The sequence below is a fragment of the Falco punctatus genome (genome assembly GCF_963210335.1).
Source record: "Falco punctatus genome assembly, chromosome: 3".
Taxonomy (NCBI): Eukaryota; Metazoa; Chordata; class Aves; order Falconiformes; family Falconidae; genus Falco; species Falco punctatus.
Genome location: NC_137582.1, coordinates 117,571,386 through 117,593,875, shown reverse-complemented (window position 1 = coordinate 117,593,875; position 22,490 = coordinate 117,571,386). Strand labels below are relative to the sequence as shown.

The following is a 22,490-nucleotide window of genomic DNA, read 5'->3' as shown; positions in this document are numbered from 1 at the left end:
CCGCGCTTTCTCAGGGAGCATCCATGCTGTGTCCCGTGACTCCTTTTGCTCCCTCTGTAGGGGACGGTGTACTTCTTCACCTCCTGGTAGGGTCTGAGCAAGCTCATCTCCTGCACAAGTGCCTCAAGAGCGTGGCTGACAGCGGATCCTCGTGCAGGCTGCTTGCACTGCACCAGCTCTGGCCGTAGCTCTGGCCTCTCTGGATACAGTTCCTTCAGTCCACCAGGCAGCAATCTGAAGAAGTGCTGGTCTTCTGCAGATGTGCTTGGTGGTATTTTTAAAAAGTGAAAAAAATCATACTCAATCCTCATTGCTTCCTGCAGCAACCCCACTGAATCCAATGCAAAGAGTTAATGTTTCCTCCCCCCGAAAGCATGTGTGCGTTGTCTGTCCTGTAACAAGATATTAGTTAAGGCAGCCAAATGAAGCAGAATTTTTAAATGAGATCCTGTTTTTCAAGTATGATTTTAAGATATGATGCAGGTCAGGGTTGTCTGATTCTTCACGGTTCATTAAGTAGAGAGCAGCTAGTGTTAGAGATTGACTTTTAAAAATGATAGATTTTTATTTATAGCAAAGTTCTAGTCATTAATTTTAAAGGATGGAAGCATAAAAGCAGGAATGGGTTCATTTTTAAAAAAAGTGACACTGGTAATTTAATTAAATTGGGGCTTAGAGTATCATTACAGAAAATGAAACATTAGTTCTACACTGCTTTTCAGGCCATCTGATGTATTTGATAGCATCCCTCCGCTTACAAAACCTGTATGGTCATTAATATTTCTATGTGGAAGTTGCTGCTGAACTTCCCGGCATCTGGGAAGGCTGTAAATGGTATTTTGGAGGAGGGAGCAAGGGGAAGCTACCTTGTCCGTCAGTGCTTGTACCTGCCCCCCATTGCTGCGCAGTCAACGGCTGCACAGGGGAGCGGAGCCCAGAGCTGCATCCCTGGGATGCCGGCTCTGCTCTGCTGGGGCTCCGGGTATCACAGCTCCCCTGCGCACAGATGTGTGCCCAGAGCTTGCGATCACAGCAGAACCCCCCCCAAAACCGAAGCAACGCAGGAATTGAAATGTATGTGCTATTAAGATTAATCAAATTCAAGGTGGTAAGGTTGCATTTAATCTCGAAGCGCGTTAACTAGACAACAAGGTGGTCTGTCTGGATGCAGGAAGCCTAATCCTGTATTCATTACAGATTAGTCTTTAATTTCCCTTGCTGCGAGGGATGCTGCCTGCTATCTGCTGCAGGGAGCCCGCTTAGGGTACCGAGCTCCGCTCCGCAGGCAGAGCGGGGCCATCCCAAAGCCCGACCTGCAGGACAGACAGGCAGTGTGTCTGCATTGCTGTTGGGGATTTATGTTTCATTTCACATGCTTACGCACAATTTTGGTTGTATTTTATTGTGCTGTGTGCCATGTATGCTAGCATATAATTTTCCTTTTAATCTTCCTCTTTTCCTTGGCAGAGCTGCAGACTAAACCTCCCTTTGCTCATATAAATTCATCTGGGTTTGTTCATGCCCCTGACAAAATTGTTTCCAATGATAAACCGTCACTCAGCTTTGAATGACCATGTTTTCCTTCCTCTCATGTTTCAGCTTTAATGAAAAACTACTATAATACAAGATGCTGCACAAGGGCCTGATTCGCATTTGATTAAGTCATTTGTCGCCTGGGTTGTGTATGTCGGGTTTTACACTGGGTTCTAAACCCATCATTTGAGTGGATCATTTTGGAGTGGCTGATGGGAATCCGTGGAGTTTTACTTAAATTCTCTGAAACTGCTGCACAGAGGCACTGGTTAAGAATTTGCTAGCATTTTCTCTGCAGCTTTTCCATCTTCTATTCAAGTATCCCATATTCTTTTTGATGCAAACTTTTGTTGGACTGTTGCCTTCAGTGGAGCTGGGTCCCACTGCATTGTTCAGAGTTCGGTTTGATGAATATGTGTGAAACCCAGATTAAACACACAGCGCAATGAAGTGTAAATCCTGGTGGGCTGAAATGTTGCTCATTTTGTTTAGGAGATAGTTGCTAATTACAGGGTTTGCCATCTTCTGTGTGGTTCTAAAGTATAATGCAACTCTGCTTACATCGTAGGGGCCTTCGAGGTGCCCAGGGAAGGTCTGTTGGAAAAAAAGTTATTTCAAACAGGGATGTAATCTTTGGATTCTAATCAACTGCAATTGCGTTAAGGAGCTGCACGGCGTGGCATGGCAAAGAGGGATGCTTTGGTCAGGGAAGAGAGGATCTTGTTTCTGACTCATTAGCTTGGGGGGAGTGATTTTTGTTTCCTTGTTGTATCTACTTGGTACAAATGGTAATTAAATGCAAATCCTAACTGGCCTTGATGTGTTCTGTTGGGGTAAGTTCTGGGGTTATTTGCTTTTTCCTTTTTAAGTGATGCATTTGCTTTGAGAGGAGCCCTCCCTCTGGATCCTTCACCTGACTGCTCTGTTACGATGCCCTGTCCCTAACCAGAAGCACCTTTCTTTGGCAGTTCTACCGAGTCATACGTGCGGAAATCCAGGAAGGCTGCAGAATGGGATTCAGCAAGGGACGACCTTCAGCATCGGGGACAAAGTGAGATACAGCTGTAATCCGGGTTTCTTTTTGGAAGGCCACGCGTTGCTCACATGCCATGCCAACTCGGAAAACAGTGCTTCCTGGGATTTTCCTCTCCCCTTCTGCAGAGGTAAAGTGTCCTCTCTCCTCTGGAACAAGGCACAATGCAACAGGATTTAATGAGCTGTTTGGGGTTGGGAATAACGTCTCGGGCTGTAAGCTTGATTTAAAAAAGGTGAAAGCTAAACATGATGTAGTTAATATTGAGGTTCCTTTTTATTGGATTCCTTAAAACTGCCAGGGTTTGGGTGAATAATAGGAAGTTTATGAAGTGCTCAAAGTATTCAAAATGCTACCCAGCTACTTTAACTTCAATTTCTTTGTCTAAAGTGGCGGGGGGAAGGGGGGGGGGGGGGGGGGGAAGCAGGCGTGTTATCCATAAGATAGGGCAGCCACCCAAGATCATGCCTGTTTTCGACATCAAACACTAGAAAATAAGACTGGATTTTCTGCGTTCTGCAATGTTGAGCTGGCTTCCCCCGTGGCACGTTCCGCGGTGATGCTGGTGTGGGCTGTGGCAGTGGGGCTGGCAGCCTCGGGCAGGGAATGGTGGATGGGAGGTAAAATCCAGCCTGTGTCTGAGAAGGCTGGCCAGCTTTCCTGCAAGCCCTTTTGGGGCAGGGAAAGATTCCTTTATCAGTACAGAGAGCTTCTTGCTAATTCCCTGGGACCACAAGGGACTCGAGAGTCTGTAAATATACAAGTGTCTGTGGTGTTACACCAAAATAGTTGCTGTTACTTTGAAGTCTTTTCCCCTCAATTCCTTGTGTACTTCAGCAGAGCATCTTATATTGATTCTTTTTATTGACTCTGCTTGTGCAATCAATCAGCAGTTCTAAGCTGTAGCATAAATCTTGCATTTAAAGTGAGCAAATTTTGTTTGCTTGGTGTGTTTTTAATGCTTGCCTGAATCAGTTACGCAGCAGTAATATGTGCTGCTTGGGGTATTTCTTTGTACGCTTACCTGTTGTTTTGGGGCCAAGGGCTTTATACTGCTGAAGGAAGGGGTCATACAGCCAAACTGACCCTGGAGAGGGACCGCTATCATTGCCAGTTTAGTTTGATGAATTATGGTCCTTTGCTTTTTCTTCAGATTGGGACTCTCGTAATGTGTTTTTTTTTTTAATTTTTCTTTTGTATTTCACTGGAAATGTGTGCAGAAAAAACATTCACTGCAGTTCAACCTTGAGTGTATGCGATGCAATATCCTTCTTAGAAGGGAAGGAGATTATTTGCATCAGTGGACCAGTGTTTCTTCCAGTCTGGCAGGATTTCTCTGATACTGCCTTTGCCCAAAGGAAGGCTGCTATCTGCTTGCTCTGCTATTACTCAGACATTTGTGTACTAGACCCCAACAAGGGAGGGATTAACTTCTGACCCCAACAAATGTTGAAGTTGAGGGTTGACAGCGTTGCAATTTGTGATCTTTGCTGCAGAGAAAAGACCCTTTTTGCATTTTTGTCTTGAACTGTCAAACCCACTTTTAATTTTAACACTACTGTTTCAGTCTTGAGTCCAGCAATGATGATGGTGGCATCTGATACACTTCAGAAGGGAGGAATAAAAAAACCTGTGGTGCTTGCACCAGTGTTGTATGAATTGCTCTGGCAGCAAAATAATGTGCTTATTCAGGTGCACTTGCGTAGCAGTGTGCCTGCAGGTTCCTGGAGGGAACTGCTCCTTTTTAATAGATTGGGGCCCTGATCCTGCAAGACTTTACCTCGAATAAAGCCAAAACATTTTTTTGGAGACAGGAACCAGAAATCTTCTCATGTAACATTTATCTCTTATTATTCTAGGAAACTAGGAAGTAGCAAAGTCAGCCTGCAAATTGACTTGTGGAATTTGAAACCCAGCTGCACTCCTACTATAAGGAGGCTTTTGGTAATCAGTAATTTGTACTTGGTTGATAAACTGGTGATAGAGACCTGAGTTCCTGCAAGGGGCAAAACGATTTGCCTATTGACAAACAGGTTTACGCCTTCGTTTGTAGGGAAAATGGTGTTTTCAAAACTCTTGCCTGAAGAAGAATATCTTTTTCCTTGAGAGATAAAAGATCTGTGTGGCCTATGTAGCTTATAATTAAATAGTATTGGCTTACTGGTAGTTGTCACCTGAAAGTTTATTCAATGTGTTTGCACGTGTTCTTTTATTTTCTAATATGAGTTGGAGATGGGTCATGCTGCTGTGTCAGATCCAAACAAATAAAGATGAAAAGTGCCTTCTAGCTGAGCTGGCGTTAAAATCTCAGGAGCAGCGATCTTGGGAACAGGCTTATCTAATGTCGCTGCGAAGGGCAGTGTTTGGTTTGGGGACTCTGCCCTTTCCTTCTTCCCCTCCTCTCCAGCACAGTGACAGGTGTGAGACAAGTACTGAGAACAGTGTGAGTTTCTACCATGCTAATCGATATTCCCTTTTGGTTTCTTTATGCTCTTTTCTTTGTGCTGGTCGTCTACTTTGTAATATTCTTTTCGATGTATTGGTAGCCTTGTCTCTGTTCCAGTGTTCGTGTAGTGAAATAATCGAAGATGCAAAGAAATGCATGGTAGAAAAAAACAAGAAACAAAGGTGTTTGCGGGGATGTGCCAGGACCGCAAGGCTTTGAGGGAAAGGAGTGCTGCAGCGTGGCAGCTTTATCTTCATAGGACTTGTCTGCACTACCTTTACCCAACTCTCAGTTTAGAAGTACAGGGCTTTTTATTTATTTATTTATGTATGTATGCATTTATTTATTTATTTATTTTTTAATTGAGGACAAGTGTAATCTCACTAAGAAAGGAAAGGAGGAAGGAATTCCAGATGCAGAAGGAATGGCTCGGAGAAATGTGTCTCTGCAGAGCTGGTGAGAGTAGCTAGTGCTGCGGCTCGCCAGTGGTTTTGAAAGCACAGTTATATCAAAATTGATTCTTGGACTCTGAGCTAAAAGAGACTATAAATTCAGTCCGCACAGACTCTGCTCTGGTGAGTTATGTTTCTTGCTTACGTGGCAGGAAGGTTTAAAATTGCAGTGATCTCATTCAGGGAGCACCAAAGCAACAGAAGTGACATCTCCATGCTGATCGGCGAAGCAGGAGCGCGCAGAACTGGGTGGCAGCTGTCGCTGCCCAGCAGAGGAGCTGGGCTGTGCCTGGCGGACCATGTGTAACTGGGAAATTCGCCTGGAGGACTGAGAGTCCTCAGCGAGTCTGGGTCAGGCTGTAAAACCTGGGCTAAGCTGACATTTATCCCAGCTATAATAATGTGTGTCAGAAATATCTGGGATGGTTTCCTCGTTGCGTCTTGGTTTTTTGGACACGCTTTCTGCACAATTGTTCTGTATTCACAGAACAAACCAAGACCTTTATCTTAATCTAAACGGGGCCTTAAGCCCAGTCCTGCCAGTCTAGCTGGGTTTTTATCTTGACAGTTGGTGCGCTGGAGGCAAAACCCCTGTGGACTCGGAGTGCTGTCTTCTGTTACGCTGTAGCCACAGAAGGAACAACCCTCACTGGGGTCATTTAATTTCAAATAAAGCAAAATGGTGCATTTGAAGCACCAAAACAATATCTGGAAACATCTGAATCTGTTCTGTAAAGCTCTTTCATGCATGCGGAGAGAAGCCTTGCCCAGGTTGTTTGCTGAATTTAAGTAGAACTGATAGGTTTATGATTCTGGTAGGCAGTTGAGTAAAAATTTAGTAAGCCAGCTGAGAAGTTGAGAACATTTGTGAAGCTACGTTTTAAGCATATCAAATATGCATAATCTCATTAAAAGTGGTCTATCTTCCTAACTCACACAGCTGCTTAGACTGCACTGTGCCCAAAATAATTGAAGGGCTGTTCAAGAAGATTTTAGAAGATTGTAGGATATATTTACACAGTAACAACCTCTACAAACTTAGGAAGTGTGTATTTAGAAATGGATAGGAAGAATACATTTTCCATTAAATGTCTTTTGCAATGAAAAAATTTCAAGGAATTAAAAACTCCCCTTCAATTAAAAAAAAAAAAAAAAAAAGCCAAAATCACCATACCTTTGGCTGGATCTTCAGCTACTCTAAGTTAGTGTTCAAGGAAAAATTTACGCAGACATGAGTGGCCCAACTCTGAGTTGTGATTAAAGCAAGCCTAGTGGTACCCACGTCTGTGTAAATTTCTCCTTTAAAATTAGGTTAGTCCTGTAAAAAAAAATAATTATATATAGTCCTGTTGTTTAAGAAATCTAATTATAGCATTGAGTCAAAATTCTTGAGCGTATTCGCTGTCTCCTCCTGCATTCCTTCTGGTACGACAGCAGCTTTCATGGACCAGATCAGGCTCTGATGGTGAACGTGGCTGAGAACTTGACATTAGGAGCTGCTTCTTTGAAAACACTGTGTTTGCTGTTGGGGGTGTGTGTTCAAGGGGTCTGTGTAGACCTGAGCTGCACGAATGCATGGTCGTAGTGAGGAGCAAGTGTTTGGCCAAGAGCTGCTGTGCCCTTGACCCCGCGGGGTTCGCATCCAGCGGCTGGGTTGCTTGAGGATGTCTCATGGTAGCAGTGTGGGACCTTATTTGCAAAGATGCTTGGAATGGTGCCCAGGGCCAGCAGCAGCAAACAATGATGTTTTAACGCGTCGTGCAGGAGATAGCTGCCCCTCTGGAGGTAAGTCTGTCTAAAGGATAAATTGCCTCTTCGGATCCCCGTGTGTTGCTGAAGCAGCTGATGACCTTGCTCTTGCTCTGTCTTGCTGCTGGGCGTGTGGTCTGAGTTCGCTGCCCCAGAATCTTATTTGCATCTGTTTCTTTCTATCTTATTTGCATCTGTTTCTCTCTAGCATCTGCAAGGGCACTTTCTCATGAGAAATTACATTTGAACATACCAGTTAACTGGTGAACTGTGCTTATCCTCTCAGGCTAGGATCCATTCATCCTCTAAAAATCATTTGCATTCTGCCTGACGGGGGAGGGGGTGGTGGTGGGGGGTTGAAGTAGCCCTTTTACTTTTTTCGTAGACCTCCTTTGGAGGTCCCACTATGAATCTTGTGGATGATGCCTTGAAGTTTGAAGGGTTTTCTGGTGCTTGGACTAGACGAGAGATCTTTCAGCCTAAAATTATTGAGGATTCTAACTATACTTCAGTGTCTGTGAATAACTTGAATTCACTGACATTATAACTGCAGCAGATACACAACTTTGTGGTAAGAGAATACCAGGAATAGAGCGTTGTGTTGGGATTTCAGTGGCCTTTTTCAGTCCTAGTTTTGGCTGCTGGAATGGTCCAGAAGCAGTTGCATGTGTGCCTACAGGTGTGGGGATTTTTATCCTATTTTTTTCTGTCTTGCTGGGAGCTCCGCCGTAACGAGCGATGTGCCATCCCCGACTGAGCACAGCAGTGGTTGGAGGCTCAAAGGTGCCGGTGCAACCTGCGCGGCGTGTTAATGCCACACGAACAAGACGTTCTAGCCTGGGGTGTTCCTATCGCCGGCGCTTGCCATCCGTCACTGGGAAGCCTGTGCCTGCCCGTGCCTTCTGCTTGCTCGGGTGGCTGGCTGGGCTGGGACAGCAGATGGCTGGGGGAGAGAAAAGCTGGCGTGTGTATTTGTCTGACTTTGTCTTTCAAGTTTTATGAGTTAGAGGCTGCGGGTTTCAGCTCTGCTGAGAAGACCTGATAGCACAAGTTCCCAAGTCCTGAACGGGTCTAAAAGCTGAAGGGTCCTCCCCAGCAGCCCTGCAGCGCCATCCTGCCCTTTCCTTAGGTGCCAACGACCCATCGCACTTAACTCCTGCTCTCACCTGTGTTAAATTTCAGTTCGGAAGGGGTTTTTTTTTTAAATATTTGTAATGAAAATAAGTGTTCATGATGTAAAGCCCCAAGCTCCTTGACTAAAGCATCTGAAATGCTCAGTAATACATGTTGTAAAGTTAACAGGCTTTTCTTAGCAGCTTTCCAAATAAGTGCTGAGCTGATGCTGCATGTACATGAGCAGTGAGCTGCCCCGATGCTGGTTAATTCTTGGTTTCCTTTATCTTCCTGCCCATGTTTTCTTTAGATCCCCCTCCTTTAATTGCTCTAACGGCTCCTGCTGCTAAAAGTCAGGTTGTAAAAATGAAGGAACCTGCAGCAAAGTTGAAATCCAGTGTATGACCAGGCAAATGCCCAGGAAACGTCCTTGCTAGGTTTCTGAACAAAGCCTTAAATTTTTACCACTATGGTTTTGGTAACCACATACTTCCTTAAGAAACCAGAGTCAACGAAGCCCCGTGAGGCAGGTGTGTGGGAGCTCCACTCCTTTTCTATTAAATACAGTGTTTGTACTCTTAAGTCCTGTTGTCCCGGGATGTTGGGGGTGTTTCTGTGGCTGATGAAGGTGCTGAGATCTACGTGAGGTGGAGACCAGCCTCTCCCCGCTGTGACGTGAGGTTTGCAAAACCCTCTCGGTCGCTGCCTTCCTGCTGGTTTTCCTCCAGCTTGGCTGGCTGTGCGGGTGGGAGGAAGCTTGTGGGAAACACCGGGGGAGGATCCTGCTCAGGAATAAAACAGAAAACTTGGCCAAGAGCATGTGAGGAAAGAGTGTCTTGACAGCGAGAGGCATTACACCGAGAGCTGCCTCCCCAGGGAGGTGGTGGAAACTGTCACTTGGGGTGTTTAGAGCGAGACTAAACAAATCACGAGTAAGTGTACGGTGGGGAATAAGCTGGCACTTGCCAGGGGACACTGGCTGACCTAATAGGATTTTGCATCCCACAAGGTATTTGTCTCTTAATAATAGTATGTAGTAAAACACATCCTGACAAAAGCAATGGGTGTTTTAAAGCTTTGCTTTGAACTGGGGCTTGTTCTTTTTTTGGTGTACTGCTTTGCGCATTCCAACAAAATCTGGTAACTTGCGTTCTCTTTCCAGCTGATGATGCTTGTGGAGGGACTTTGCGGGGACAGAGCGGAATTATCTCAAGCCCTCATTTTCCTTTGGAGTACGGCAATAACGCGGACTGCACGTGGACTATCCTTGCTGAACCTGGAGACACTATTGCTCTGGTTTTCATGGATTTTCAGCTGGAAGATGGATACGATGTTTTAGAAGTTGCTGGAACGGAGGGATCTTCGCTCTGGTAGGTTGCTGCTGGCCATACTTTGTTGTGGTCTGTACAGTCGTGTCGTACCTGCTGGTGTTTGTGTGCGCAGATCCAGACTTCACAGGGTGTTGGGAGTGAAGAGGGTTTGTGCCAGAATGAGGGTAGTTCCTGGTTATCCCCAGGCAAAGGTTGTTGCTGCCTCCTAATGAAACTCCCTGGGATGCTTTTTATTTGCTTCGCAGTGGCTGTCGTCTACTTTAAATCATATTCTCTGCAATAAGATTTCAAAGTTTAGCTGGTTAGAAGAAATAAAGAATTAAAAAAAAACAAACCTCGCCGCGGAAGACCCAATACTTCAAAACCCAGGAAACCCTGCTCAAACCTTGTTTTTCCTGAATTGTTTTCTGATTATTGCGAAATATGTTGCTGACAGGTAGACTTTACTGTTAATGAACTTTGGGCAAATGTTTCTAGAGACGGTTTGTCCTTTAGACAGAAGGCTGCGTATAGAATTTCAATACCTCTATCATCCCGTCGTTAGAGCACTGCTTTCAGAAATATTGCTTTTATGTATAATAAATGCCACACTGATATTTTTTTTTTCCCTCTGGATATAAAAGAGCTACCCAGATGATCAGTGCGGTGTAGTCTGAAGTGAGAGCTTCCAGAAGGAACGTGATGTATTGCTTATGTTGCTTTTATAGCAAAGGACACCTCTGCCTCTAGTCGATCTAGACCCCGTGATCTTCTGCACTGTGGTTGCGCTCAACAAATGGTTAAAAGTCCTAACTAGCAGCAAATGGAAGGGAGTAGTCTTAAACCCAACATCCCTCCAGAAGGGAAGAATTAAGCGTTTGAAATAATTAGGTGTTGCCTGGGATTATCAGCAGGAAGTTAAATTACGATTATTTATGAGGATTGTGTCACAGCCACAAATAACATTCATTTAAGTGATTTATACTTGCCTGGCAATTATGGGGGAATAGGATTTGAATGTCTAGAACGTATTGATGTGAGAGAACTTGCCATTTACCATGTACCAGTTGTTTACTGTTCCCAGGACCCCTTTGAAAATTAGATGTTGCTGTTTCGTGGAAAAAAACCCTTGTTTATTAGCATGCATTAATATTTTAGGGCACTGTTGGTTTTTAGCCATTACGTACTGCAGTGAGGATCAGTCATCTGTGGTGTGTGGTAAAGATGAATGTCACTAGTTAAGAAACATTATTCAGCCTGGAGTTGTTGCCACTGCAGCGCTGTGTCTTGTCATATCAAAAATAAAACAATGCCTGTCAGTGAACTGCTGGGGAAAAAAAAAATTAATAAACTCCCCATAAATACAGCATGGTAGACCTTTAAAAATGGCAAATGTGTCTTAGAAAATTAAGCCCTTTGACTTTCAGTAGCACACGTACGTGCACATGGATTCTTTTTAAAAAAGGAAATCTAGTAGCTATGGAGTTTTGAAGGTAGCGTGTTTTACAGACACGGGTTTGGGGGCCTTGTCAGAGGGAATAATGATGTATTTGCTTTCCTCCTTCCCCCTTGCCCCCCAGGTGCCCATGTGCTGCATCTTTAATGATGCCTTTCTTCCAAATGGATTTTCACTGGGAGGTGGATGAACTCTGCGAGCTGTAGCAGCAGTGGACTCCCGTTTGAATCGGCTGGTGGAGCAGCCCAGGCGAGCTGCGCTGTGTTAATGAGTGAAACAGGTCACAAACATGCGTTGCAGCCAGAAGAAGCTGTTCCTGCCTTTCGAGGTTCATCCTGCATTTTATAGTCCCATGAAATACACATGGGCAAGATAAACACGGCAGTCAATTCAAAGGGATCTCATTTAGTATTCTTGAGAAGGAAACTTTTCAGTCCCGTAAGCAGAATTACAAAGAGCCTTGTTTTGAATTGCATTTTTCAAAGCCAGCCTTCACAACTCAAAGCTTGATAATTAAATTCAGATGACTCATTTTTCCCATTTTTTAATAATTTTTGCCCATAGGGGGAAAAAAGTGGAGCTCCTATCTCCTCTTTAAACATGTTGATATGATTCAGCTTGAAAATATAGCTAAACCCCTCCCCCCCCCCCCCGAAAACCTAGTTTTAATTATTTGTAATGTGGCAGAGAGACTAATGGCCAAATAAACCATTCTATTGAAGTATCTTGCAGCTAAATATTTTATTTCCTAAGCATTATAAATAGTTTTAATCTTGTCCAGAGATGTACTCCAAAAAAACCCAAACCCAACCAAAACTAAATTTCATCTGGAGTCTAATTCATATGTATTTTCAAGCTATGGAATGTTGTCTAACGGTGGTGTTTACGAGACCAGAGCAGCAGTACAGCTCGGCGCAGCAAGCAGGCTTACTAAAAATCTCCTGTGTTGTCATTTACCCTCCCCTCTTTAAAAATAGATGCTGCTTTGCTTTTTTACGAGCCGGCTTCCCTTAACCCTCCTGCCTTGGGCGGTCGCCCCGGCTGCATCGGCCGTGCTGCACACTGATCTCGGCGCGCACAGCTGCTCCCTGGGGGAATCCCCTGACGGGTTGCGTTTGGTCCTTGACCTGTTGGATGCGAATCCTGCGGTAAAGTCTTGAAAGGGAAAGGGCATCGCAGGTCTAAGCATCCATACGTCAAGCCGAGCAATAGAGCTGAGTAGCTATTTGAGACGTATTAATAAAATAACACATTTACAGCTCTTCTAACCGCTATCGCGGTTTCTCTCAGGAGAGCTTGGGCCTAGATTTCCTTGACAGGTGAGAAATAAAACTCTACTGAGCGGAGAAGAGGAAGGGAAAAAAAGTAGCAGTGTGAAAAAGAGCCTGTCAGATTGGAAAGGACAAAGGGGGGGTCCTCCAGGCTAAGAAAAATGGGAAGGATGGCAGTAGCTGCCCTGTTCTCCTCGGAGGTTAGCTGGAGTGGCCATCCTTATCACATCCGTATCACATCCCTTCTTTACAAGGATGCACTGGAACAGGAGCAGGATACGGAGTAACGTGGTCTCTTGCATCGTTATCCCCAGACTTTTTCTTGTCTTCGAGGCTTGGGGTTCTTTCCCCCCTTATTTTCTACTAGCTCTGAGGGATCTGAAAGAATTAAGGGAATTCTTCTCTATAATTACATGTAAAAGAAGAAAACCCCTGCAAGCAGCTTGGGCTGCAGCCCTTAAGGGGACTGAGCTCTGCTGATCATGTGCTTTGTGTGAGCGTCTGCTCAGAGCAGACTAAATCCCTTGGCTAACACTTCTCAGGAATATCTGCTGATTATGGCTGTCGTGGTGCCCGCTTTAAAGCTTTTTTCGATGGCAAGCATCCCCGTGGGTGCTCAGCTACGCTGAAAATACCGAAGCGTTTCAAGCTGAGCACCTAAACCATCCCAAGACTGTGATGATAAGGAAACCTCCAAGCTGGTCCTGGCCGGCACTGAGCCTGCTCTGGGGCAGATGCCTCCCAGCCTCAGCTTCCCTTTAACAGCTCGGGGGTTGCTCTGAAGCTTTGGGTAGGGCTCCACTTGGGTTAAAATATTGTCTTTGATCCCCTGCCTGTTCTTCCGTGAGTCCTTAGAGAAGTTTCTTGGGGGATGCCTGGGGTGACAGGATGGGGACTCCAGCAGGGGTGGTGGGAGCCTGGGTACCGCAGCTCGGGACTGGTGGCCGTACCCTCCTGTTGTACCTCCAGCATCCATGTCCCCCCTGAAGGTTTAGAGGAAGGAGCAGCGTGCGGTGCAGCAGTTGCGTGGCTGCGCTCTGAGCACGCTTCAGAGGGGGTAACTTTTTACTTCGCCTGTGGTGGAAGAGGTCTGGATTTCCCGTGTTTGTGCCTGGCTGCTGCAGTTCAAGTACATGCAGACAATGAAAATGGGGTTGTCTGTCTCTTGCACTTGTTTCTGTCATCTGTTTAGATCTCACCTACCTGGTCTGGGACCTGTATCTAATATTAGGTGTAATGACTTGGATTACAATTATTAAAGCATTATGGTGCTGTTGTCAGAGAAGGTGGTGATGGAGGGGATGACTAATAATCCAATTTATTTGTCTGTGTTTACGGGGATTGACCAAGATCAAGTGTGCATTTTGCTGGGTATGATGCCGATATTTAGCAAAGAAGGTTTTTGCAGCCATTCCAATACAGCTGAAGCAGGCAGGAATAGGTAAAGATCAAAGCCTAGTTCACAGGCTATGCAGAGCTGCCTGCAACAAAGTTCCTCTAGAGCAAGGATCTTCAAAGTTGTGGAAACGCAGGAAGACAGTCTAATATTTGCCGTATAAAAAGTTTATTTTATGCTGTTGATTTGGAAGACCAGGCGATAGTGGAGATGCTGTAAGCTTCAGCCCATCTGCTGGCCGGGTCAGTGGCTAGCGATAGCCTTTCCCCCCAGATGATGTGTGGCGCTCCATGGCTGTTCGTTCCACTGATGAAACTAGAAACCTCTGCTCCTGCCAGATGAATTAATTCTATGAGATAAATCTTAACAAGTATCTCGTTTGTCTGTGACAGCCTGTCTGGCATGTTTTGAAGTTCATTAGATGTTTCTAATTTTCTGATGGGAAGTTTACTTTGAGGTGCAGATGACTTCTTTAATAATGAAGCTTTTCAAATCTTTCATAGCTATGTTGTGTTTTGCAGCTGTGTATGGTAGATTATCAGAATCCCAATTGGTCAGAGGGACTGGGATTTTAGTTGGGAAAGGTGCTCCTGTTGCTGTTACATAGTCATGTGGTGTTTTTTCAGATCAAAAAATACTTCAGTATGTGAAGGGTCAGAACCTTTTTGAGTTGTTCTTTAGCCTTGTATTAGGTTCTAGTGTAGCAATTAACCTCTTGCCCTCCGTAACCTTATTTCACATAATCTTTTTGCTTGAACCAGGCTGCAACAGAACATTACCTGCCAAAACACCTCATAGTCCTGCACTGGGAAGTTGCATGTTGACCTGGGAATATGATTTGCTTTTGTATTCCTTCGTTTGCCACTAGATCCTTGGGTTTCTGTCCAAATGTTGAGCCTGCTTAGCCTGACCTATAAAATCCCACCCTAACTTGGGAATGGAAAGTGCTACGGCTGCTTTTCGATTTCCTCGGAGCAATCCAGGCTGTGTCCACCCTTCTGAATGACAAACCAGTAAATGGTGCATTTCCTCTTAAACTTAATTAGGTTTCTTTATTGCAACTTTTACTGAATGTGGCTACATTTTTTTAAAAAAATTCACGTGCTTATCTTCAAAAGAAATGAAGCTGCCACCCACTCCCTTATTTATTTATTATTATTATTATTATTATTTTTAAATCAGGTTCACGGACCTTTAGAAACTGCTTTCTCCTCAACTTCCTTAATTCTGTATTTTGTTCCGAGAGGACATGAGCACATACTGAATTGCTGTATTAATGCAGAGTCTTGGGTTGGTGGTATCTTTCTTCTCGATGATCCTTCTCTTGACTTAATTATTCCACGTTCTTGAACACAAGTCTTATTTCAGCAGGGGGGGGTTGCATCATCTGTCAAGTTGCCCCTCTGCTGCCCTCCCACTCTTTGAGCCTTCCCCAGTCCTTTCCCCCGTGAAACATTTCCCCCCTCCCTGTTAATAATCCCATGCGAAGCAAATGCCGTGGGAGAAGCAAGGCTGCAAGTAACTGCCAAATCGATGGAGTTTATTCCTGTCTGAATGGTTCCTCCCCTTCAGTGTCTCATCTTCATTTTGCCTTTTCAGCCTTGGAGCTATGTTTTGCATGTCTGTCTTGCACAGATGTTCTCCCTCTCCTCCTTAGAGCTGTTTTTGCACTGAGTTTTGGTAGAATTTGGGATTAGCTTTGTCTCTCGGTTTCCTAGAAGTGAGGGAGCATGCCTTAACGTGTACGTGTGTGCTTTTTGGCATTACGTTTCTAGCACAACTGTGCCTGATGTGAAGGCAACGCAGGCATCTTGCTCTGCTTCAGCTCTCCTGGAAGGAGAACTGAGGACCTCTGAGTTCAAGGTTCCTCTGGTTAATTCTGCAATATCTTCTTTTCTGGAGCTGAGCCCAGGGGAGAACCCTTTTGGACATCAGCCCTTTCTGGAAAAGGATTTCCTAAGTTTTCTCTTGCTGCGTTTCTGCGGGGAGTTGAGTTAGAGGGAAGGATGGTTGGGAGAGTCACCTGTTTCAGCAGCTCCTCTTAACTGACTTCATTTCTTTCCTTGTCATTATCTGCAGTTGACCCTTCCCTCCTCACTAGCCTTGGCCACCTGCTGAGTGGTTTCTAATACTCATTAAAGTTCTCCTATATGAGGTCGGCTTTGTGCTTCCCTCTTGATGCCAGTTATTTTGCGCCACCGGCCAGGCTAATCTGTTCGCACATCTTCTGCTCTACCCTTAAGAGATGAGAGTACCGGCGTCCTTGAAGGTGGCTGGTTCAGATGATGATAATGTTGGTGGTGAAAAACTCTTCCCTGTATGTGCTTCTAATGAACCAACCTATTTTCTTTATATCAAAGCAGCTTCTGATCCTTGGGTAGCTGTTGCGGAGCTTTCAGCCTGTATTTTCATCTCAGACCTCAGTCGGCGCCTGCTGAAGTCGAGGGGCAGGCTTTGGCCGCAGAGGGCTGCCGAGTCAGGCTTTGGCGCGTTGGCACTCGCTGCCGTGCGTTCTGCTGGCTGTATTGCAGCTCGGGAGCCCTGGGTCTCCCGCTGACGTCGCCGCCGCTTACACCGATGCTGCTCCCGCTCCAGGTTAGTGCTGGTTGCGTGGTCCGTGGGTGCCGGCTGGGGTGAAACTCCGATGCCCCCGACCCACGTGGGAGCCTGGAAGGGGTCCTCCCCCCTGCTCCCCTGCAGCTGCCTGGTTCTTTGCAGTGGTTCTGTAGAACAGATTGCCTGGTGACTGCTTTAAAATGATTTTCAGCTCACACTTGCCACTTTTTGAATTCTTTCCAGTCAGTAATTGCTTTTATTTGCAAGTTGACAAGCATTATCCTGCCCTGGTGCATGCGTGAGGCTGAAGGCTTGAAGATTATTGTGTGTCTTGAAATAACTTATTCCATCGCTAGTTAAAGCCTAGATAATGCAAGTGTGAAAGTTTTCTTTTCCTGTGCGATTAATTAAGCTTCCTTATTGTAAGAGTTAGTTAACTAATGGATACTTTATCTGTAATGCTTAGATGTTTTTCTTCCATGGTAATATTTTCCATAGGACAGGGAATGAATAAAAAATGTGTATGAAGTGGCTTTTGAAATACTTATTTAAATGTCAGTTACATCTTTGTTGGGATCTGGCGAATAGCCTTCTGTAGTGACTGGTACGGTTGGGTTTTTTCTTTCTTCCTAAGCATTATAGTGCTTTTAATTGGAAAAATATTCTACAAAGGCTTTAGGCTGCAAAATACTGCTTTGGTGGGAAATAGTCATTGGGAGCCCTCGGTTCCTGGTGGTGGTTGTGAGGGAGAGCTGATTGCTTCCCTCCTGGATGCGAATGATCCGGGAGTGTATTGATGGCTGGTTTGAAGTTAAAGGATTGGTGATGCTTTGTGGTTTCTATAATATATTATTATAGAATATACAATATATAGTATTGCACATTGTCCTAGAGCTCCTTGGCCAGTTGTACCGCAGAAATAACTGGGAAATTCTGGAAGAAAGGGCCGATCAGGGTAGGATGTTAAAAGATGCTCTGTGGTTTGTGCGTGTGTTTCTGGTAGGGAAGGGAAGATCTCGACTGTACCCCGGATGAGAAGAAAAAGAAGAAGAGTGTGCAGATTACGTTAGCTCTCATCAGCTCAGGACGTAGCTGACAGCATGTGCAAGACCTTCCCGAGGTCACTCGGCAGCAGAACTCCCCTTCCCTTGCTCCGGCTGCCCACCCCGCTCCTGGGAGGCGTGAGCTGGGTGCTTCCGAAAGCCTGAGCTGCGCTGCTGCCAGCAGCCTGCCAGGGGGGGAGGCTTCGGTGACAAATTACACCGAAAGGGTCTCACGACCTCTCCCACTCATGTTTCATTCAATAAAACATGATTAGATTTTGTATACCACTTCCTGGCTAATCTTATTTTTCCATGCATTAATATGATTAATTCTGTTTGCTAGATAGTAGAGAGCTTTTCATGAATATTCAGGCTAGCTTTTTAAGCCAAGGAAGAAGATGCTTTTAGGCTGAAAATTACCCTGATCATGTTTTAATTGTCCTTTTTATCCCAATTTGTCCTTTGTTGCTGGTCACCTCTGAGGCAGAGAGAACCCGATGTGGAGGCTCCTGCTCCTCAGTGGATGAGGTGCAGGAAGGCCTGTGGGTGTGTGGAAAATCCTTGAGGGTTACTAAATGAAGAAAGTAATGTTTAGCTATTTCTGTCCTGGATGCAAGCATGCATTGGAAGTAAAAAAGACAGGCTTGTTTGCAAGAGCACTCAATACCTGCAAGCTAAGGAGTTTTTTTGAAAGACGGACCTCGTGAAAATTAGTACAACACAACGGGCTGAAAGCTGAAAAAAATATTGGTAATCTCAAGAGTACCTTCTGGATGTAACCCAGAAATCTAAGTGACCATTTAGATTGTAAAATGGTGAATAATACTTCTGTTTGGCAGGGGAAGGAGACTGTACGTAAGTGCAAATGATGTCACAGGTTGTAAAAAGTTGGACACCTGGGGTCCTCTTTGAAACACCGTGTCTCCTCTTCCACTGTTAGAGTGGGACGCTGAGCTTCCCCAGGAGAGGCAAGGGTTTGGACGAATAGGTGTTGGTGGGAAAGACGACGGACTTGACTTCAAGGTCCTTCTATGAGATGTCTTTGCCTTTCCATGGCGTTTTTTTGAGGGGTTTTTGTGTGTGTTCGGAAAATGGTTCGTGTCATTTTCGGTGCAGGGCTTCGCCGCCATTGAAGCTGCCGGGGGATGTGCAGGTGCAGCGGGGTCTGCCTGCGCAGAGTATTCCCTCTGTCCTCCACAGCTGCATTTACGTGTCAGAATCTGTCTGCCAGAGCCGGTAATAGTCGTGTTTTACACCGCTCACCCTTATCTACAACTTCCAAGTGCAAGTGCGGAGGCAGCTCTGCAGCTGTTCCCATCCTCTCAGAGGCCTCTTTCTTTGGGGGTTCCTTTGTGGGCCCGTCCAGGGGTGCTTGCTTATATTTACAAGTTGCGTTAAGGAATTTAAGTACTTTGTTTTCAGATGTCACTTGTTTTACGAAACACATTTTAAATGGTCTTTGCCCGCTGGGTTTCCTTCCCGAGGTTCCCTGCAGCTGCTGCTCGTGTGAAGGTGGGGGTTTGCTCACCTGCGTTCAGATTCTGCAGCTGATAGATGCCTTTTGGTGCTGAATTCATCCTTTGTGTTTAATTTTTTTTTTTTTTTTGCATGTCTAATGCTAACATATCTCATTTCCTGTGATTAAACTACAACTCCCTTCTAATTTGCATTACACGCTAATTTATTGAAGCTGGGCAAGAATGGCATTTAGCACGGCTTGTATAAGCTCAAGCCGTGGAGAAGCGTCATTTATTCTTTGGTAATTTTCAGGTCACGGGCATCTCTTCAACCTGATCTTTCCACTTGTCTCTAGAAATATTGAAGTGCATAAAATACAGGGAAGAAATACCTATAGAGAGCCTGCTTTAGGAGACGTTTGTTGGCTGCTGAGAGTAATGCAAAGTACGTGTGTGTTAATTTCTGCTTTTTAGAGAAAGTGTAGCCCTCCAGCAAGATAGACGGGTGGGATCAGCACCTTCCAGTCGTGACAAATTGCAGCAGGGAAATGTAAGTGGCCCCTGCATGCTCACACTTGAGCAGCTCCACCGTCCTTCCCTGGGTATTCTTAGAAACAGGCTGAGACGGGGAGTAGATGTGAAGGGAGGAAAATTTCAGTGTTTCAAAGATTAGAGGAACACAAATGTGTTTTGTTACACTTGCTCTCAACAGGACAGATTAAATAAAGTGTTACTACAGCCATAGAAATGGAAGACCTATTTCGGTGAAGAATGAGAAAGTGTGTTTTCACAGCTGGTCTGTTGTATTTGTTAAAATATATCTCTGTATCTGCGACATGTCTTGACAAATACAATGGAGCACAAAAACCCCATATATATAGTTTTAGGTTAGCCGATCTTTGGCAATTTAATAGCTGTAGTGCAGTCTGGAGGCCTCTTGTCCTTGAGTAACAACCTTTCAGCAAAAGTGGGAAAAACCAACTTCTGTTCCTGTGATTTGTTTACTGCTGGCCGGACCTGCTGCTCCTTCAAAAAATAAAGATGCTCCGGCCAGGATCAGGAGCGGATGGGATAAGCAGGAGAGCGCAGAGGCTATTTTCCATTCCAGATCCGTGCGATGCTTCTGGGAGCGGGCTGTGCGTGGCGGGGCTCCTGAAGTCAGAAGTGGATTTTCAGAAAGGGAGCTGGAAGCAAAAAGCGTTGGCGAAAGGGCTAATAGCAGCTCCGCGCCGGGTAGCGCAGGATCTGCTCGTGAAGCGCTGTCTGAGGCCGAAGGTGTGGAAACCTGAACTGTGGAAACTCATTCTTAGGGTGAGATGTTCCTGCCGAGGGTTCAATGGCTCTTCAAGAAGTTAGTCCAAAACCTGGTGCCGAGCTCAGGGGACAAAGAATGAGCTGATAGGCAGAAATGTGAATGATTTCTGCTGTGGGACAGAAGAAGAAAATAATGAATTCTATGAGTTTTCTTGCACCTGGGTTATCTGCGCTTCCCAGTGCTTCCCAGTCCAGTGGTTTCTTTCTGCACAGGGATGGGGTTTGGCACGGGGACGTTTTTCTGTCTCGCATGCTCCTTGATGTTTTCCTGTCTTGCATGCTCCTTGACTCCAGCAGGGGCTGCAAATCTGGTAATATCAGTTATTAAATACAGACACTTAATCTGAAGTATCTTGCCTCTTAACGTCTCCGCTGTCTTGCACGGAGATCTGATCAGCCTTCCCAAAGCCCAGGTGGGGGCAGGAAATGATGTTTCTGGATTCGAGTGGCTACTGTGTTTTGCTGCTGCTTCTTGGTGGCGTTTTGTTTTGTTCATGGCAGGTTGTGATCTCTTCAGCTCCTGCTGAGTTTATTTTTGACAGCCTTGGCTGTTTTACAGTGTGGATGTTTGGATTCTTCTTCACAGGGACCTTTCTTGCGGCTGGATTTGTAGCAGGGATCAGGAAGATGCCAGGGCACCAGTAAATATCAGAGGATTAGTAATAGACAAAATGCTGTCAACAGCCAACATCTAACGACCGTCTCCCTGGGTGCAGCTAGCTGGAGTTTTCCAAGGCTCTGGAAAACTAGAGGCATTACAGTGCTCTGCTGTTGTGGTTTTGCGTAAAGGGCGATTCCTGCCTTGTGGAAGTCCAAAAAGGCAAAACGGGAGCAGCTCCCTCCCTGCGCCGCAGCGACCCACCGACCTGTCCGTGTCAGCAACGTGTCAGGAGCTGCTTTTCCACCAGAGACCTGAAAACTTGGTCAGCTTTTCCCACGCTTTTAAAATAGGCATTTTTAGTTTGATACTGCCCGGTTGGGGCGCAGGGGGAATACCCATCTCCGCCTGCTTACCTTTGTCTTCATTCTACACTTTCTATATTAATTTTTATAATCATCTCTTAAATGATGGAGCCGCTCAAATTAGCTCTTTTAGTCAGAATTACCTGCATTAAAGATCTCCCTTAAAAAGGCAGGCATAAAAGTAATTAATTGCTTCAATTATAATAATGTGGCTTAGCTTCTGGCTTTCTGTTAGAAAAACCTGTTTTTGATAAGTCAGCTGGTCTTAAAAGGCGGGGGGGGGGGGGAAGTGCTTCAGGCTGGAATCTGGCATGAAGGAATTTTGAAATAAGGTTGTTCGCTCTGTAATGTAACAGAATAAATTAACACCATTGATCCTGGAGCGGTGCCCGGTGCTCCAAACAGCCTGATGGGCAGGGCAGTGCTCTTTTTCTTTTTTTTTTTTTTTTTTTCTTCTTCTCCCCCTCCCCCCCCCATCCAGTCACAGACACTTTGTGTGACTTTAGAAGCCAACGGGGCATTTGTTCAAAGCCTCAAAACCACCCTGGAATTTCTGGAGCCTGGAAGAAAGTCAAAGGGAAAGGAGAATGAAAGGAAAGTCTTGACAGACGTTTCAAAGCCAGCCCATGTGGTGTTGGATGCTGGGTGCTGAAAACTGACTTGGTGTGGGTGGCTGAGGTCCCAGGGGGGTGGTGGCAGCGGGGATGGGTTGACCAAGCACTTAATTCAAGCCTGCTGCCTTTTATCCGAGGAACTTGGGGTGGCTGCTCTTGTTGTGGTTACCGGTGGGCTGTGGGAGGTGGATCCTGACGGTCAGAGCAGCCGGTGTGAAAAGCTCGGGCAGTTCCGTCCACGCCGCTCGACGTGAGGACGGTCACTGCAGGTGGAGGAAAGCTCACGGTAAAAAAAAAACTTCTGGTCTTTTTAAACACAGGTAATGCACGCTGTGATTTCGGCTTCACCTCCAGTTTAGAAAAGAGAAAGCTTGTCAGCATCTGTATTGTCACATCTCTAAAACCAGACCGTTTTAAAACTGTTTCTGTTTAAGCAGGAAGGTCTGTATATTGCTGCTCAGTATCTGTCTGCCCTGCCCCCACTGCCCGCCAACAAGAAACTTTTAAAAGTAGGAAGGACCTCAAGTACCCATCATCCAAAGCATGTTGTCATTGATTTATTATTTTTTTCAATCTTAGACCTCTTAAGGAACTACAGATTTTTAGCATTAAATTAATATATTGAAATTTTTGTGGGAAGAATAACATGCTCGTTAAATTTCGCAACCCTGGAATGTGTGTAGAGCAGAGCTTGCAATTAAAATTAATTTTGAAGCAAGTTAGCGGAAGTTTTGTTAATGTTTAACATCTTTAAGGGTGCCGTTCTTTGTAAAATTTGGACTAA

The 22,490-nt window shown here is 45.2% G+C and overlaps 1 protein-coding gene across 1 annotated transcript in view; it reads left to right on the top strand.

The window, feature by feature from the left end:
* The window catches only part of CSMD2 (CUB and Sushi multiple domains 2), a 301,013-nt gene that overhangs the window by 77,443 nt on the left and 201,080 nt on the right, over nucleotides 1–22,490 (top strand). Inside the window, exons 5-6 of the mRNA XM_080381216.1 lie at nucleotides 2,502–2,696; nucleotides 9,489–9,696. Coding sequence (XP_080237342.1) covers nucleotides 2,502–2,696; nucleotides 9,489–9,696 — 403 coding nt within the window. The remainder of the gene's footprint in view (nucleotides 1–2,501; nucleotides 2,697–9,488; nucleotides 9,697–22,490) is intronic.